The sequence below is a fragment of the Heterodontus francisci genome, chromosome 13 (genome assembly GCF_036365525.1).
Source record: "Heterodontus francisci isolate sHetFra1 chromosome 13, sHetFra1.hap1, whole genome shotgun sequence".
In the NCBI taxonomy this organism is placed as follows: Eukaryota; Metazoa; Chordata; class Chondrichthyes; order Heterodontiformes; family Heterodontidae; genus Heterodontus; species Heterodontus francisci.
This window is the reverse complement of record NC_090383.1, coordinates 45,215,239-45,233,463: the sequence shown is the minus strand read 5'-3', so window position 1 is coordinate 45,233,463 and position 18,225 is coordinate 45,215,239. Positions and strand designations below refer to the sequence as shown.

General features: G+C 42.1%; 1 protein-coding gene across 4 annotated transcripts in view; it reads left to right on the top strand.

Annotated features, from left to right (window-relative positions):
* ezrb (ezrin b) overlaps positions 1 to 18,225 on the top strand; it is a 142,182-nt gene that overhangs the window by 46,482 nt on the left and 77,475 nt on the right. For all 4 annotated transcript variants that reach the window (XM_068044764.1, XM_068044766.1, XM_068044765.1 and 1 more), the window contains 2 exons: positions 7,032 to 7,115; positions 17,724 to 17,819. In XM_068044764.1, coding sequence (XP_067900865.1) covers positions 7,032 to 7,115; positions 17,724 to 17,819 — 180 coding nt within the window. The remainder of the gene's footprint in view (positions 1 to 7,031; positions 7,116 to 17,723; positions 17,820 to 18,225) is intronic.

The following is an 18,225-nucleotide window of genomic DNA, read 5'->3' as shown; positions in this document are numbered from 1 at the left end:
GTCCTCCTTTGCTGAATTCTAAACTGCTCCCATTCCTCAGGTTTGCTGCTTGTTCTGGCCATTTTATATTTCTCCTCCTTGGATCTAATACTATCCCTAATTTCTTTTGTAGGCCACAGTTAAGCCACCTTTCCTGTTTTATTTTTGCACCAGACAGGAATGAGCAGTTGTTGTAATTCATCCATGCGCTCTTTAAATGCTAGCCATTGCCTATCAACTGTCAACACTTTAAGTAATGTTCCCCAATCTATCATAGCCAACCTGCGCCTCATACCTTCATAGTTTCCTTTATTTAGATTCACGACCCTAGTCTCGGAATCAACACTCTCGCTCTCCATCTTAATGAAGAATTCATCATGTTCTGATCGCGTCCCCAAGGGACCCCGCACAACAAGATTGTTAACTATTCCTTTCTCATTGCACAGTAGCCAGTCTAGGATGGCCTGTTCTCTAGTTGGTTCCTCAACGTATCGGTTCAAAAAACCATCACTTACTGACTCCAGGAATTCCTCCTCTACAGCATTATTGCTAATTTGGTTTTCCCAAAGTGTATGCAGATTAAAGTCACCCATAATTGCAGTTGCACCCTTATTGCATGCATCTCTAACTTCCTGTTTAATGCCATCCTCTACATCACCACTGCTGTTTTGGGGGTCTATATACAACCCCCACCAGCATTTTCTGCCCCTTGATGTTTCTTAGCTCCACCCATACAGATTGCACATCAGAATTCTCTGAGCTAATATCCTTCCTCACTATTGTATTGATTTCCTCTTTTACTAACAACGCTACTCCACCTCCTTTCCCTTTTTGCCTGTCCTTCCTAAAGATCGAATACCCTTGGATATTCAGTTCCCATCCTTGGTCACCCTGCAGCCATGTAATCACAACTATATCGTATCCATTTATATTTATTTGCGCGGTTATTTCGCCTACCTTATTGCGAATACTCCGGGTCTTTAGTATAGATATGTATTGACGATCTGCATTTCATACTTAGCAGTCAATGATTACTTCAGAAGTGTAGTTTTTGTCATGTCAGCAAACACAGCATCCATTTTATGCACACAGCAAGCTCCCTGCAGCAGCAAGGAAATTAATGGCTAGTTGATCTGTTTTGGTGGTATTTGTTGAGGCAAGAATGTTGGCCAGGACACACAACTCCCAGGAATTCTTGTACTAGTGCCATGAAAGCTTTAATATGCGTGAATAGGCAGATGGAACTTTAATGAATTTTTGGTGAGGTTCTCTTGTCTTGACCTTGTATGCAGCACTTATTAGACTGAGGATCATTTTATTAAAGCAAAATTAAAACCTTGTCCCTTGTGTACATGTTTTGGCTCCCTTGAATGCAGAAGGCTTCAGAGTAAACAAGCAGAATATATCAGCAGAGGCATAGAAACATAGAAAATAGGAGGAGTAGGCCATTCGACTCTTCGAGCCTGCTCCGCCATTCATTACGATCATGGCTTATCTAACTCAGTAACCTGTTCCTGCTTTCGCCCCATACCCTTTGATCCCTTTAGACCCGAGAACAATATCTAACTCCTTCTTGAAAACATGCAGTGTTTTGGCCTCAACTGCTTTCTGTGGTAGCGGATTCCACAGGTTCACCATTCTCTGGGTGAAGAAATTTCTTCTCATCTCAGTCCTGAAAGGTTTACCCCGTATCCTTAGGTTATGACCCGTGGTTCTGGACTCCCCCCACCATTGGGAACATCCTTCCTGCATCTACCCTGTCAAGTCCTGTTAGAATTTTATAGGTTTCTGAGATCCCCCCTCACTCTTCTGAACTCCAGCAAATATAATCCTAACCGACTCAATCTCTCCTCATACGTCAGTCCCGCCATCCCAAGAATCAGTCTGGTAAACCTTCGCTGCACTCCCTCTATAGCAAGAACATCCTGCCTCCGATAAGGAGACCAAAATTGCGCACAATATTCCAGGTGTGGCCTCACCAAGGCCCTGTATAATTGCAGCAAGACATCCCTACTCCTGTACTTGAATCCTCTTGCTACGAAGGCCAACATACCATTTGCCTTTTTTACCACCTGTTGGACCTGCATGCTTACCTTCAGCGACTGGTGTACGAGAACACCCGGGTCTCGTTGCATATTCCCCCTTCTCAGTTTATAGCCGTTCAGATAATCTGCCACCTTGTTTTTGCTACCAAAATGGATACACTCACATTTATGCACATTATACTGCATGTGCCATGCATTAGCCCACTCACTCAACTTGTCCAAATCACCCTGAAGCCTCTCTGCATCCTCCTCACAACTCTCCCTCCCACCTGGTTTTGTGTCATCTGCAAATTTGGAGATATTACATTTAGTTCCCTCATCTAAATCATGAATATATATTGTGAATAGCTGGGGTCCTAGCACCGATCCCTGCAGTACCCCACTAGTCACTGCCTGCCATTTGGAAGAAGACCCATTTATCCCTACTCTTTGTTTCCTGTCTGCCAACCAATTTTCTATCCATCGTAATACACTACCCCCAATCCCATGTGCTTTAATTTTACATGCTAGTCTCTTATGTGGGACTTTGTCGAAAGCTTTCTGAAAGTCCAAATAAACCACATTCACTGGCTCCCCCTCATCAATTCTACTAGTTATATCCTCGAAGAATTCTAGTGGATTTGTCAAGCATGATTTCCCTTTCATAAATCCATGCTGATACTGTCCGATTTTACCACTGTTCTCCAAGTGCTTAGATTAGATTAGATTAGATTAGAGATACAGCACTGAAACAGGCCCTTCGGCCCACCGAGTCTGTGCCGAACATCAACCACCCATTTATACTAATCCTACACTAATCCCATATTCCTACCAAACATCCCCACCTGTTCCTATATTTCCCTACCACCTACCTATACTAGTGACAATTTATAATGGCCAATTTACCTATCAACCTGCAAGTCTTTTGGCTTGTGGGAGGAAACCGGAGCACCCGGAGAAAACCCACGCAGACACAGGGAGAACTTGCAAACTCCACACAGGCAGTACCAGGAATCGAACCCGGGTCCCTGGAGCTGTGAGGCTGCGGTGCTAACCACTGCGCCACTGTGCCGCTCTGCTATAAAATCTTTGATAATGGACTCTAGAATTTTCCCCACTACCGACGTCAGGCTGACTGGTCTATAATTCCCTGCTTTCTCTCTACCTCCCTTTTTAAATAGTGGGGTTACATCAGCTACCCTCCAATCTGTAGGAACTGTTCCAGAGTCTATAGAATCTTGGAAGATGACCACCAATGCATCCACTATTTCTAGGGCCACTTCCTTAAGTTCTCTGGGAGGCAGACCATCGGGCCCTGAGGATTTAACAGCCTTCAAACCCATCAATTTCACCAACACCATTTCTCTACTAATACTGATTTTCCTTCAGTTCCTCTCTCTAAGCCCTGTGTTCCCCAACATTTCTGGTGTGATATTTGTGTCCTCCTTTGTGAAGACAGAAGCAAAGTATGCATTTAGTTGGTCAGCCATTTCTTTGTTCCCCCTAATAAATTCCCCTGTTTCTGACTGTAAGGGACCTACATTTGGCTTCACCAATCTTTTTCTCTTCACATTCCTATAGAAACTTTTACAGTCAGTTTTTATGTTCCCTGCAAGCTTACTCTTTTACTCTATTTTCCCCTTCTTAATCAATCCCTTGGTCCTCCTTTGCTGAATTCTAAACTGCTCCCGATCCTCAGGTCTGCTGTTTTTTTCTGGTGAATTTATATGCCTCTTCCTTGGATCTAAAGCTATCTCTAATTTCCCTTGTAAGCCATGGTTTGGCTACCTTTCCCATTTTACTTTTGCACCAGACAGGAATAAACAGTTGCTACAGTTTATCCATGCGCTCTTTAAATGTTTGCCATTGCCTGTCCACCGTTGTCCCTTTTTAAGTAACTTTTCCCAATCCGTCATAGCCAACTCGCACCTCATACCTTCGTAATTTCCTTTTACTAAGATTCAGGACCCTAGTCTCAGAATCAACTACCTCACTCTCCGTCTTGATGAAGAATGTTATCATTATGGTCACTCATCCACAAGGGGTCCCACTAGATTGTCAATTATTCCTCTGTCATTACACATTACCCAGTCTGAATGGCATGCCAGAAGGACAAGCACAGCAGTATTGGTGAGGGATGCCTGCTTACATTTTTATTATGTTGAATTCTGGATTGCAAATACTGCAGTTTGGTTTCTAAAACTGTTAAGCTATTCTGCAGCAGAAACTGAAACTGTTCAAATTTTTGGAAAAAGCAAAGACTGAGCTTTTTGAACTCCATTTGAAATGGTGTCTGGTGCTCCATTGAAAACTATTTACTTTCAAAGCAAGCCAAACCTGACTGGCTTTGTAGCATTAAACATATCCTAACTCTGTCACATTGGGACCAAAATGCTACTAGGTCAATATCAACATGATAATTGATACTTTTCTCCTCTTTCCTCCAGCCAGCCCATGATTGAACATTTGTAAATGGATTTGGGTGTTTTCACATAAAGCAAGAAACCGGCCCAGTTGGGCCAATATAATCAGTATAATTCAGTGGATTTGAAAAACTATTCAATACGATAGTGGGTTTTGTATGTCTATTATAAGCTGTTGAAGCACTATAGCATTGGTGTGAAGGGGTTGAAGTTTCGCTTTGAATTGCTGCTCACATTTGAATCATAGATTGTATAGGAGCACATGCTATAGTTACGTTAATTGTGATTTAAGATACTTAATCGAAGCTTGAAAAGCGTAAGTTTTGCTGAATTAAATTGCAATTCATTGTTGATGGCCGAGAATCTCTATTAAAGTTAAAGGGGAAGTTATACAGAAACAAATAAAACTGGGTGACTCACTCTGCATTGACCTGTGCACTGGAAACGATCGCAACACACCCTGCCCAGTCGACCCCTGCAAAAACCTCCCTGCTAACATCTGGGGGCTTGTGTCAAAATTGGGAATGCTGTCCCATAGACAAGTCATGCAACAGCCTGACTCATACTTACTGAATCATACATTACAGCCAATGTCCCAGACTCTTCCATCACCATCCCTGGATATGTCCAGTCCCACCGGCAGGACAGACCCACCAGAAATGGCAGCACAGTGGTATGCAGTCGGGAGGGCGTGGCCCTGGGGGGACTCAACATTGACTGCAGGCACTGTGAAGTTTCATGGCATCAAATCAAACATGGGCACAGAAACCTCTTGCCGATTACCACCTACACCCTCCCTCAGCTGATGAATCAGTGATCTTCCATGTTCAAGAAGGTGGCTCACTATCACCTTTTCAAGGGCAATTAGGGATGGGCAACAAATTCTGACCTTGCCAGTGACGCCCACATCACATGAAAGACTAAAAATAAAAGTGAAATTGTTCAGTGTTTGGTGTTGAACATCCTGATTTGGTTTCCCTGGGATTTTTGACTTTGGGTATTTTTCTGCAAAAGGCCTCTTTTTTTTTTTTACATTTTTAACAGTAGTAAGTGAGAAATACAAAGTAACTACTTGTAGCTGAAAACTAATTGTTGTACTACAGCTTTGTGCTTTTGTGCTAGCACATATCACCCTGCTGCTGCAAAGCAAACTTCCCGACGAGTAACATTGGGTGTTATTTATGCCTGGCCAAACCAGAAAGTGGGTTTTCCCAGTAGGCAATATGTCTTGTAAGCTGTGCACATCTTACTCCATTCTTCGAGTCATACAGCACAGAAACAGGCCCTTCGGCCATCAAGCACCCATCTATTCTAATCCCATTTTCAAGCACTTGGCCTTGTATGCTATGGTGTTTCAAGTGCTTATCTAAATACTTAAGTGTTGAGGGTCCCTGCCTCTACCACCTTTTCAGGCAGTGTGTTCCAGATTCCAACCACACACTCTGGGTGAAAATTTTTTCCCTCTAAACCTTCTGCCCTTTACCTTAAATCTATGCCCCCTGGTTATTGACACCTCTGCTAAGGGAAAAAGTTTCTTCCTATCTATGCCCCTCATAATTTTGTATACCTCAGTCATGTCCCCCCTCAGCCTTCTCTGCTCTAAGGAAAACAACCCTAGCCTTTTCAGTCTCTCTTCATAGCTGTAATGCTCCAGCCCAGGCAACATCCTGGTGAATCTCCTCTGCACCCTCTCCAGTGCAATCACATCCTTCCTATAGTGTGGTGACCAGAACTGTACACAGTACTCCAGCTGTGGCCTAACTGGCGTTTTATACAGCTCCATCATAACCTCCCCGCTCTTGTATTCTATGCCTTGGCTAATAAAGGCAAGTATCCCATATGCCTTCCTAACCACCTTTACCTGTGCTGCTGCCTTCAGTGATCTCTGGACAAGTACGCCAAGGTCTCTTTGACCCTCCTGTACTTCCTCGGGTCCTACCATCCATTGTACATTCCCTTGCCTTGTTAGTCCTCCCAAAATGCATCACCTCACACTTCTCAGGATTAAATTCCATTTGCCACTGCTCCATCCATCTTACCAGCCCATCTATATTGTCCGGTAATCTAAGGCTTTCCTCCTCACTATTTACGACACTGCTAATTTTCGTGTCATCTGCGAACTTACTAATCGTACATCCTATATTCACGTCTAAATCATTAATGTACATTGCAAACAACTAGGGTCCCAGCACTGATCCCTGTGGTACACCACTGGTCACAGGCTTCCACTTGCAAAAACAGACCTCGACCATCACCTCTGTCTCCTGCCACTGAGCCAATTTTGGACCCAGTTTTCCAAATTGCCCTGGATCCCAGGGGCTCTTACCACCTTAACCAATCTCCCATGTGGGGCCTTATCAAAAGCCTTACTGAAGTCTATGTAGACTACCTCAACTGCTTTACTCTCCTCTGCGCATCTAGTCACCTCCTTGAAAAATTCAATCAAATTTGTTAGACTACTGTGCTCAACCCAGTGTTGGGTGTAATTTAATACGAGTTAACAGACGCAGGTACTCTTTGTTTTAATGCAAAATATGTCTTGCATTTGTTGATGTACAGCTGTTACCTTTCCCCACCCCCCTCAACATTTTCTTTCCTGTTTCAGATCAATGTTCGTGTCACAACCATGGATGCTGAGCTGGAATTTGCCATCCAGCCCAGCACGACAGGCAAGCAGCTCTTCGACCAGGTAGGTCTAAATTCTTACACGTATGCCCTTAATCTGCACCACACGTGTCCAGGTAGGAATATCTTGTACAGTGGTAGGTGATGCCTACTGTGGGTGATGGGCCAGTTGGTTGTGTTGTGAGGAGATAGTTCAGACCAAGATAAGTTATGGGAGGAGGTGAGTTAACTAATGACTTTTTAAGGGAAAGTGTAGGAATTTTTGGGAAGAGTAGTTTCTAAACTGAAAATGTGGACTCCCAAGTGTAACTGTATAGGTGTAAATGCAGTACTGTATATACTCCACAGCCATGTCTTCTATTTCGCTATGTGATTAGTTTCGGTTCCAGAAACATTTCTGTTTTAAGGGGATTAAACTAAGGGACTAACGCCTGTCTTTGTTTTTTTTTCTCTTGGAGATAATGCAAGATCTGTAATCGTGATCATCAACGACAACAATTTATTACATTGTGCTATATAAATACAATGTAATAAAACATCCCAAGGTATTTCACAGGAATATTATAAAGCAAAATTTGACACTGAGCTATGTGAGGAGATTGGGTAGATGACGAAAAGCTTGGTCAAAGTGCTAAATTTTAAGGATCATTTTAAAGGAGGAAAGAGACTGAAGGATGGAGTTCAAGTTTATGGCCTTGGCAGCTGAAGACAGTCACTCGTGATGGAGCAATTTAAAATTGGTGATGCTGAAGATGTCAGAATGAGAGAAGCACAGATATCTGGGAGGGTTATAGAGCTGGAAGAGATTAGAGATAGGTAAGGGTGAGGCCATGGGGGCATTTGTAAACTAGGATGAGAATTTTAAATCAAGGTGTTGCTTAACCGGGAGCCAGTGTAGGTCAGCGATGTGTGAACAGGATTTAATGTGAGTTGGATCACGGGCAGCAGTGTTTTGGATGACATCAGGTTTACAGAAGGTAGAACATGAGAGGCTAGACAGGAGTGCAGTGGAATTGTCAAATCTAGAGATAACCATGGTACTGATGAGCGTTCTATCAGCAGAGACGGAGTCGGGCGATATTAAGGAGGTGGAAATATATGGTCTTGATGTGCAAATCTGTAGCCCAGGTGCAGGAGGAAGGGCTTCAGATTCTTCAGGCATTCGGACTAGTTCTGGGGACAGGTTGTACCTCAACAGGCCTGAGATTAATGTCCTCATAGGGAGGTTCACCAGTGTGGTTGGGGAGTGTTTAAACTAAATTGGCAGGAGGATGAACACCAGCATGTAGAAGTAGAAAAGAGGAATAAGGTGCACAAAGTCAGAGTCTTGGATAGTACTAGAACAGGGAGTCGTATCTTATTAGATGGGAGCAGACTAAGAAGGACTTCTTGGAATATAAAAACAGGTTTACAAAGCATGTATTTAAATACACACAGTATGGTGAATAAGATTGGTAAGCTACAAGCACAGATAGCAGTGTGGGAATATGATGTGGTGGCAATAATGGAAACGTGGCTTAAAAATGTTGAAGACTGGGTGCTTAATATTCAAGGGTAGGGAAGGAGAAAAGGGACGTGGGGTGGCAGTACTGATTAGGGAAGATATTGTGGTGGAAAGAGAGGATGTCCTTGAGGGGGCAAGGACAAAGTCTATTTGGTTAGAGTTGAGAAATAAAAAGGGGATGATCACACTGCAAAGGGTATTCTGTCGGCCTCTGAGTAGTGAGAGAGGAGCAAATCTGCAAGGAAATCAGATTTGGAAGAACTGTAGAGCAGTGATATTGGGGGGACTTTAATAACCTAAATATAGATGGGGATAGTATTAGAGTGAAGGGTAAAGAAGGGAAGGAATTTCTGAAATGTATTCAGTCCAGTTAGGAAGAAGGCATTGCTAGATCTGGTGCTGGGGAATGAGGTAGGTAAAGCAGACCGACTGTCTGGGGAGCACTTGGGCAAGAGTGATCATTGTAACATAAGGTTCAGATGAGCAATGGAGAAGAGCAAGTAACAATCTAAAGTAGAATGTCTAAATTGGAAGCGGGCTAATTTCAATGGGATAAGAAGGGATCTAGCTAGGGTAAAATTAAACTGAAGACAGACAGGAAAATCTTTTACTGAACAATGGGTGATCTTGAAGAAGAGGGATGCTTTAGGCTAGGTACATTACCAACACTGGTGCGAGGAAGGAGAACCAAAGCCAGGGCTCCTTGGATGATGCGAGATAGTGAATATAATGAAGCATAAAAAGAGGGTGTATGATGCATGTGAGGTGAATTTCTCAAGCGAGAACCATGCCAAATACAATAAGTTGAGAAGGGAAGTGAAGAGGAAAATAAGACTGGCAAAGAGCGACTATGAGAATATAATAGCAGTCAACATAAAACGGAACCCCAAAAACATCGCCTGACATGTAAATAGTGAGTAGGTAGGGTCACAACTTATTTTCCTCTATTTAAAACAGTGTGCCTTTAAGACTGTTTAGAAACTGTGTGCCTTTAAGACAGAGAAATTAGATTCTTGAACAGTGTGCCACAGCTGCACCTGTTTCCTAGGCCACAGCAGGAAGGGGGGAAGGTCACATGGTGTGCTGTGACTTTTAACTGTGTAAAAACCAGCTTCAACTGGTTTGAACTAGACACCACAAAGCAGGTTTACTGGAGGAAGGAACTGTGTGTTTTTCGGCAGAAATTCTACAATGAGCTACAGGCTGTGTTAATTGCCTAAAGAGAACAAAAACTCTTTGAAGAGAACATTTGTATTGCTGGAGGTAGCAAAATTCATTTTCTTTACTTCCAATGTAGAAGTCTTTGCTTCTAGATTGAATCTAGAAGACTGTTCTTTGAATCCGCCTGGAGACTTCGAGTGGTATCTGATTATAATAATCTGGACACTTCGTCAACCAGGAACGTAACTCAAAAGACTTGCAACCCAGTAACTTACTTATTCTTAAACAGCTAGTTTTTAAAAGCAGTTTTTATAAAACTAGTTAACTTTGTATGTGTGTGAATGGGAGAGTTAGGATAAATAAGAAGTTTTAAGGTCTTTAGACATAAATTTATCTTAATAGTATTTAAGATTTAGTTTATTAATGAATAGTTAATTTGTTGTTGTCTAAAGATACCTGGTTTGGTCTGTTTTATTCTGGGGGTTACTAAAGTGTTTAATTTCGCTAATTTCCAGTAGGTGGGAAGACTTTAATAATATGCTGCAACCTGTGGAGTATTGGGACTGAATTGACAGTACATTACTCCCACCTCGGTCATAACAGTAGTAAGAGGTGGGGTAGGGCCTATTGGGAACAAAGAGGGTGATTTCAGCTTAAGAGGCGCAAGGCAAGTCTAGAATTCTTACTGAGTACTTTGTATCGGTGTTTACTAAGGAAGAGGATGCTGACAAAATATCGGTAGAAGCGAAGGTGGTACAGTTAATGGACGGAGTGAAAATTGAGAGCACGATATACTGGAAAGGATCTATGTTTAAGAGTGGATAAGTTACCTGGTCTGGATGGCTTGCATCCCAGGTTGCTAAAGGAAGTGGGTGTGGAGATAACCAAAGTGTTTACCATTCTCAGTCTTCCCTACATACTGGTGAGGCGTCAGAGGATTGAAAGTGGCAAATTTGACACCGTTATTCAAGAAAGGGTGCAAGGACATTTCTAGTCAGTTTAACATCAGTGGTGGGTAAGGTTTTAGAAACATTAATCAGGGAATAAAATCATCAGGTACTTGGAGAGGTTTGAGCTAATTAAGGAGAGCCAGCATGGATTTGTGCAAGGTAGATTGTGCTTGACTAATTGAATTTTTTGATGAACATCGAAGGTTGATGAAGGGAATACAATGGATGTTGTCTAAGATTTTAAGAAGAAAGCATTTGATGAAGTACCACAAAAGACTGGTTAACAAAATTGAGGCTCATGGAATGAGAGTCAGTGTCAACTTCAATTTATTTAAAAAAAAAGAATTGGCTTAAGTACAGAAAACAGTGAGTCGCGGTAAATGGTTATTTTACAGACTAGAGGATTGTAGACAATGGTGTTCCCCAAGGTTCAGTGCTGGACTGCTATATGTATATAACGTGACATGGATATTGGAATACAGAGTAGAATTTCAAAGTTTGCTGATGATCCCAGACTTGGAAGAGTGGCAGACAGTGAGGATGATCCCAATCAACTGCAACAGGACATAGATAAGCTAGCAGAATGGGCAGACAAGTGACTAATGGAATTTAATACAGAGAAATATGAGGTAATGCATTTTGACAGAAGGGATGGGGAGAGGCCAAATAGACTTAATGGCACAGTTCTAAAGAATGCGCAGGGACAAGAGGGACCTGGGGGTGCATGTGTGTAGATCTTTGAAGGTGGCAGGACATATTGACAGAGTAGTTAACAAAGTATATGGGACCTTGGGCTTCTTAAATAGAGGTATCGAGTACAAAAGCAGGGAGGTTCTGCTTAAACTTCATAAAGCTCTGGTTAGGCCACAACTAGAGTATTGCATTCAGTTTTGGTAACCACACTTTAGGAAGGATGTGAGGGCCCTTGAGAGGGTGCAGAGGAGATTTACCAGCAACGTGCCAGGGGTGAGGGATTTTAGCTACAAAGTTAGGTTGGAGAAGCTGGCATTCTCCTTGGAAAGCAAAGGAGATTGCAGGGCTATTTGATAGAGGTGTACAAGATTATGACCAGTTTGAATAGGGTAGAAAAAAAACTGTTCCTGTTAGCTGATGGTACAAGGGCTAGGGGGGCACAGATTTTTAAGCTTTTGGACAAGAGATGCAGGGGAGATGTGAGGAAGAACATTTTTAATGCAGCAAGTGGTGAGGGCCTGGAACTCTCTGCCAATGAGGTTGATGGAAGTGGGGATAATGAATGATTTCAAATTAAGCTTTCAGGGTAATGGAACTGCTGTAAGGAAAGCCAGCACAGATTCGAAGGGCTGAATAGCCTTATTTTATAAATGACTATATAACTGCATGCAGAATTAAAAGGTAGAACAAACAATGTGGTGATTTGAAGGATTTGAGTTAGATTTGGGGAAAAGAATGGATGTCTGGAGTGATTGTACAGTGTATGCTCAAAACTGCTTCACATCAAGTGATTTGGCAAATGTTAAAAGTCCTAATCCATTCTGACTGTCTTTGCTAGTGTGTCAGCTTGATTTGTTAACTCTTCAGACTGTGGGTATTTTAATTGGCTCTCAAGCAGGAAATTTGTGTAACCCATTACTGTTTTGGATTTTGTGCTTCTGATTTTTCTGTTCAGTTTCAAACGGACTGGAATCATGAAATGCTCCAGTCCAGTTCTCCCAGATCATAGACACAACTGATAATTTTGCATGTTTTTTCTTCTGCAAAAGGCATTAGCAGAGCAGTTTTAATCAGATATAGTAGTCAATTCCTAATTTATCTTGTAAATGTCCATGGCTGGAGAATGAGGTTTCCATCCTCTATTAATCACCTCCCCTATCCCCATTTATAAGACCATGATCTGAGAAGGGCACGACTGAGTCCTGTTACTGTATATTATGTATACTAATTCAGGTTTAAACTGCATACACACTTCAGTTTTAAAGTTTAGATTTTTCTGGTAGGATAGAGGAGCTTTTTAACCCCCTCATTTGAGTTTTTCTACCTTTTACTAATTTAAGAGGCATTTCTTGGGCTTTCTTGCGATTTGTTAGGCTATTTTGTTTCATTCCTTGGTCCTTTACCACCCAGCGAAAATGTACCAGAAGAAGGGAGAGTTTATAAAGGATGTGGCTTCCAGCAAAAATGGGTTAAATCCAAGTTCAGGTGGAAACATTTGACAATGTGACCAAATTAATTGGCTGAAATTTGGAAGGAACAAAATTGGAGGGTTTTCCTCCTGCAATTTTAAATCTGCCCAGTGCACATTTATTCCACTTTTAAATTATGCTAGTTCCATTTTGAATAAGTTTGGATTTTGGGGGAAACTCAAATATGTTGCATCAGTATTTAAAAATGATCAAGGAAAACGCATTAATCTTCATATCTCTGCATGAGGGCCCTGATATGGGAAATAATTTTTTTTGAAAGCATCTATCTTGATCTGTGGTCAAAGTTCTTTTTGATATTGATAATGGCAGATCTATGGATTGAACGGCATACGTAGACCTTGATCAATGGTAACTTATTCTATTGCTACTCATCTGTTTTAAAGAGCGTTGCTAATCTGTTGGGAATGTGTGACATGTTGCCAATTGAACTATATATTTCACTTAACGAAGTCATTTTTTATGACTCCTGGCTGATTTCTCAACCTGGTTTAGATGTCCGTTGTGATCTGATTTTCTTTGGATCTTGAGATTGGTTGGGGGGCAGTTGGTGGGGCACGTGAGGTGGGAGAAAGGTGTTTAATTCAAAATTGACACCCCCACCCCACTCAAAATAGCACATCAGGTTATGCGCCATCAAAAGTAATGTTACGATGGTGTTTTATTTCAAAGTACGACATTGACTGTGGATAGCATGTCGCCTATCAAAGGTTGACTGTCATTGTGGATTTGGATTTGTAACTGGGTCCAAAGTAACCAGATGAAATGGAAGATTTTCTATTTACAGTGCTGGTGATGAACTGAATTGTACAACCTGCAGGAAACTGGCTCTGCACCCTCTATATTTAAGCTTAACTAAACATAGACCATTAAACTAAAGAGAGAAACTTGAATGTATACTCCGTCTTTGTAGGCACACCAACCTTATTTAAAATTATATACTTCTACCAATTTTGTACCAAGCACTTGATTTTTTTTTTAAACTTGCCCTTTTTCCTTGAGATTTGCATCACCCACACACCCTGTGGAGATGCTCATTATCCTGCTAGCGCTTGTCTTATTAATGAATAGGAGGGTGAGTGTCAGCTTGGACAAAATTTGGCTTAAGGACAAAAAACAGTGTGTCATGGTAAATGGTTGTTTTTCAGATTGGACGATGTGGTATTTCCCAAGTGTCGGTGCTGGGCTATTACTTTTTTATATTAAAGTGACTTGGATATTGGATTACAGAGTAAAACTTCAAAATTTGCTGATGGATAGTAAACGTGGAGTTGTGGCAAACAGTGAGGATGATACCAATTGACTGCCACAGGACATAGATAGGCAAGCAGAATGGGCAGATGAGTGGAAGATGGAATTTAACACAAAGAAGTGTGAGGTGGTGCATTTTTACAGAAGGGATAGGGAGAGGCAGTATATACTTAATGGCACAGTTCTGAAGAGTACAGGGACAGACGGACCTGGGGTTCATGTGCATAATCTTTTGAAGGTAGTGGGACATATTAAGAGAGTGGTTAGCAAAGAATATGGGATCCTCAGCACTATAAAATGTGGTATTGAGTACATAAGCAGGGAAATTTTGCTCAACTTTTATAAAGCTCTGGTCAGGCCACAATTAAGAGTATTTGATCCAGTTCTAATTACTAAACCACCAGAATAGTTCTGGGGATAAGGGATTTTAGCTACAAAGTATGTTGGCGAAGCTGGGGTTTTCCTTGGAGCAAAGGAGGTTGGTTGGATATTTGATAAAGGTGTACACGATTGACAGGCTCAGGTAAGGTAGCTAAGGAAAAGCTGTTGCTGTTAGCTGATGGTTCAAGGACTGAGGAGCACAGATTTAAGTTTGGGCAAGAAATGCAGGAGGGATGCGAGGAAGAACTTTTTTAGCAGTGAATGGTGTTATGAACGTTGGACCTTGTAACATTGTTTTAAAAATTGTTTTTTTTTAAACAAGTTGAGGATGGAGTCTGGAAGGTCAGGTGACCTCACCTTCACTCTGCAAAAGGTCAAGACAAAAACTTCCTTTTGAAAAGCAGAGACTGTAGGGTTAACACCTGAAGAACAATGGATTTTGTCCTCCCAGACTTCCCGGTCGTAAAACAAGGAGTCAGTAATTCAGAAGATGCAAATGTACCAGGCAGCTGTTAACACCTGGGAACAATAAATGGCCCAAGTGGCTCTGAAACCAGTCATCTGGGCTCTGCATTTTGGAACAGTACAATAAACTATTGACTTTAAGGTCTAGATGAATTTAAGTCATTAAGACTTAAATTCATCTAAGACTTTCTGAAGGTAGACAGGCTATAAGAAAGGAACTCAGCAGTTTCAGCCTCACAACAGGCAGTAAGAAAGGAAGACGACCGGCAGTGGCAACTCGAGAAAGAGAGCGGGAGAAACCTGCTCTCTGAAGCGGGATACAGTAAAAGGCTGTGAAGACTTTGAAAGTTGAAACTTGCGGGGAAGTAGAAGACCAGCAGGATCACCAGGAAAAGCCTTGTTCACGGATGTCCAGGACGGAAGTGCTTGGAAAAGTGAGCAAAATGGACATTGATTTTTGGAAAGGTCTGAGATCCAACCCATTGTTACTGGAACGAGTTTGGGACTTTTAACCGCAAAGGATTTCACCATCAAAAAAGACTAACGTGTAAGTGTGGCGTGAGGTTTTCAAGTATTTTAATAAGTAAAGAAAATACCTTCCTTTGTAATTTGGGGTATCAGCTACTTAGAAGGTGCTATTCAGTTATTTGGGGATTTCTTTTTAAATTCATTTATGGGATGTGGGCATCGCCGGCCAGGCTAGCATTTATTGCTCATCCCTAATTGCTCTTGAGAAGATGGTGGTGAGCTGCCTTCTTGAACCGCTGCAGTCCATGTGGGGTAGGTACACCCACAGTGCTAGCAGTTCGATACAACTGAGTGGCTTGCTAGGCCATTTCAGAGGGCATGTAAGAGAGTCAACCACATTGCTGTGGGTCTGGAGTCACATGTAGGCCAGACTAGGTAAGGACAGCAGATTTCCTTCCCTAAAGAACATTAGTGAATCAGATGGGTTTTTACAACAATCGACAATGGTTTTATGGCCATCATTAGACTAGCTTTTTAATTCCAGATTTATTAATTGAGTTCAAATTCCACCTTCTGCTATGGTGAGATTTGAACCCACGTCCCCAGAGCAATACCCTGGGTCTCTGGGTTACTAGTCCAGTGACAATGCAATTACGCCACCGCTTCCCCTTTTAGTTTAGTTATAATAAAAGTCTTAAAAGGTGAAATCTTGTCGTGCAATTCTTGAAATTGGTCTGGCGGTTCAGGGCTCGTTTTTATTTCATGTTAGCGATCTCACTGAGGTCATAAGTGGTAATGGCCTGGAACCTGCTGCCTTTGAGGTTGGTTAAAGCAGAGGTGATTGATTTCAAAAGGAAATTGGATGGGCACTTGAGGGGAATAAACTTGCAGGGCTTTGGGGATAGAGTGGGGGAGAAATTGGGAGCAGGTTGCTGAGTTTGGATGATCAGCCATGATTGTATTGAATGGCGGTGTAGGCTCGAAGGGCCGAATGGTCGTCTCCTATTTTCAATGTTTCTATGACTCAAATGAGGTTTTAAGCTTGTCATGTGATCTTCCTTTTGCAGATTAGTCAATGTTCTAATTTTGAACTTGTTTAGATTCCTTTGTAATCCAGGATGAGTGAAAAGGAATGGGATTAAAAATATTTCCAGCAGCAATACAGCCTCTTCCTCACATCATTTTCAGTGCTCTTAATGGAAACAGTCCACTGCTGAACCACATTTGCCATTTATTGATTTTATTGAATGCTTCCAATTCACTTACTCAAACCAATAGGCAACATGTTTGCTAAAGCAAATGATCCTTTATAAATGCTGTTGCTATTGTGTTGGATAGTTGTGAATTTTATTTGATACATCAATAACAGCAATGTTTTGGTGGTTCTCAGCCACTTATTTTGTTTTTTTCCAAATTGGCTAATTCCAGTTTGTAAAGCTATTATGCATCGTTTGAAAATTCGTCTGGAATTTTACGCCACCCCAAAGAGTGGGATGGCGGCGTAAAATGGAGCGGGAGGCTCTGGGGGCCCTTCCCGATCCGCTCCCGCCTCTGCCGCCACTTTAGGCAGGGCGGCGGTGAAAGATGGCTCACCCGCCACAGGCCAATCAAGGCCCTTAAGGGCCTTCACCCAGCTCCACGGAGATTTTACCTGTGGCTGGTCGGGCGACTGAGGACAGAGAGAAGCTGCCTGAAACACTACCCCAACCACCCCCAACACCCAACACGCCCCTTTACTCCCCACCCTTTTTTTTTTCTCCCCCCCACCATCGACCACTCTTGCCTCGCTGAGGCCTGACTGATTACCCCCGGCGAGGCAACCAAAATTTACCTTTGCTCCAGGCTCTCCGACATCTTTTCTTGAGGCTGGGCTGTAGTCCCAGCAGTGACCACTGCTCCCGGTGGCATTGCTGAGACTAAGAGCTGCCAGCCTGTGGATTGGCCAGAAGTTCTATTAGGCTGGACCTCCTACCTCAAGCAGGTGGAAGTCCCGCCTCATCAGTTGAAACCCGGTGAGCAGCAAAATATGGGTCAGATCCCCAGGTGAGGCGGAAGCAGGTTCGCCACCAACTTTTCAGTCGGTGGCCAGCTCCCGTCTGCCTAGGTAAAATCCCGGCCTTCAAATGTATTTAAATTAGTTTTGCTCTGGTGCTGAGCTTTCCACTCGCTGTCCTAAGAAATCTAAAATCTCGAAAGATGATTTTATGCCCCACTGCCCAAAAATAATAATTTGCAAATTAGGAGGAGCCCTATTTGAGGCTAAAATAGTATGCAGATTTTAAAGTCAGAACTTGTACTCATTTCTTTCACAGGTGGTCAAAACTGTTGGTCTAAGAGAGATTTGGTATTTTGGACTCCAGTATACAGACAGCAAGGGATATCCAAACTGGTTAAAGCTTGATAAAAAGGTAAATGCATTTTGACACTTGATTATGATCAAAGTTTATTATTTATTTCACTTACTGAAAGCACTTTTTATGAATCTTGCTTGATTTCTCAATTTGATTTAAATGTCCATAGTGATCTTGTTTTCTTTTTCATCTTGGGATGGCAAGGAGGGAGGAACAGTTGATTTTAAAATTTGCCCCCACCCCCTCCCATGAAAATTAAGTCTCCAGTCATGTGCAATTATACAGGATGTTATGATGTTTTGATTTATTGCAAAATGTAACATTGACTGTTAACTAACAGAGTGACTCTCACGGAAGATGTGGATTTGCAACTGGGTCCAGAGTAACCAGATGTAATGAAAGTTTATCTATTTGCAGTGCTGGTGATAAACTGAATTATACAACCTGCAAAAGACCTGGCTCT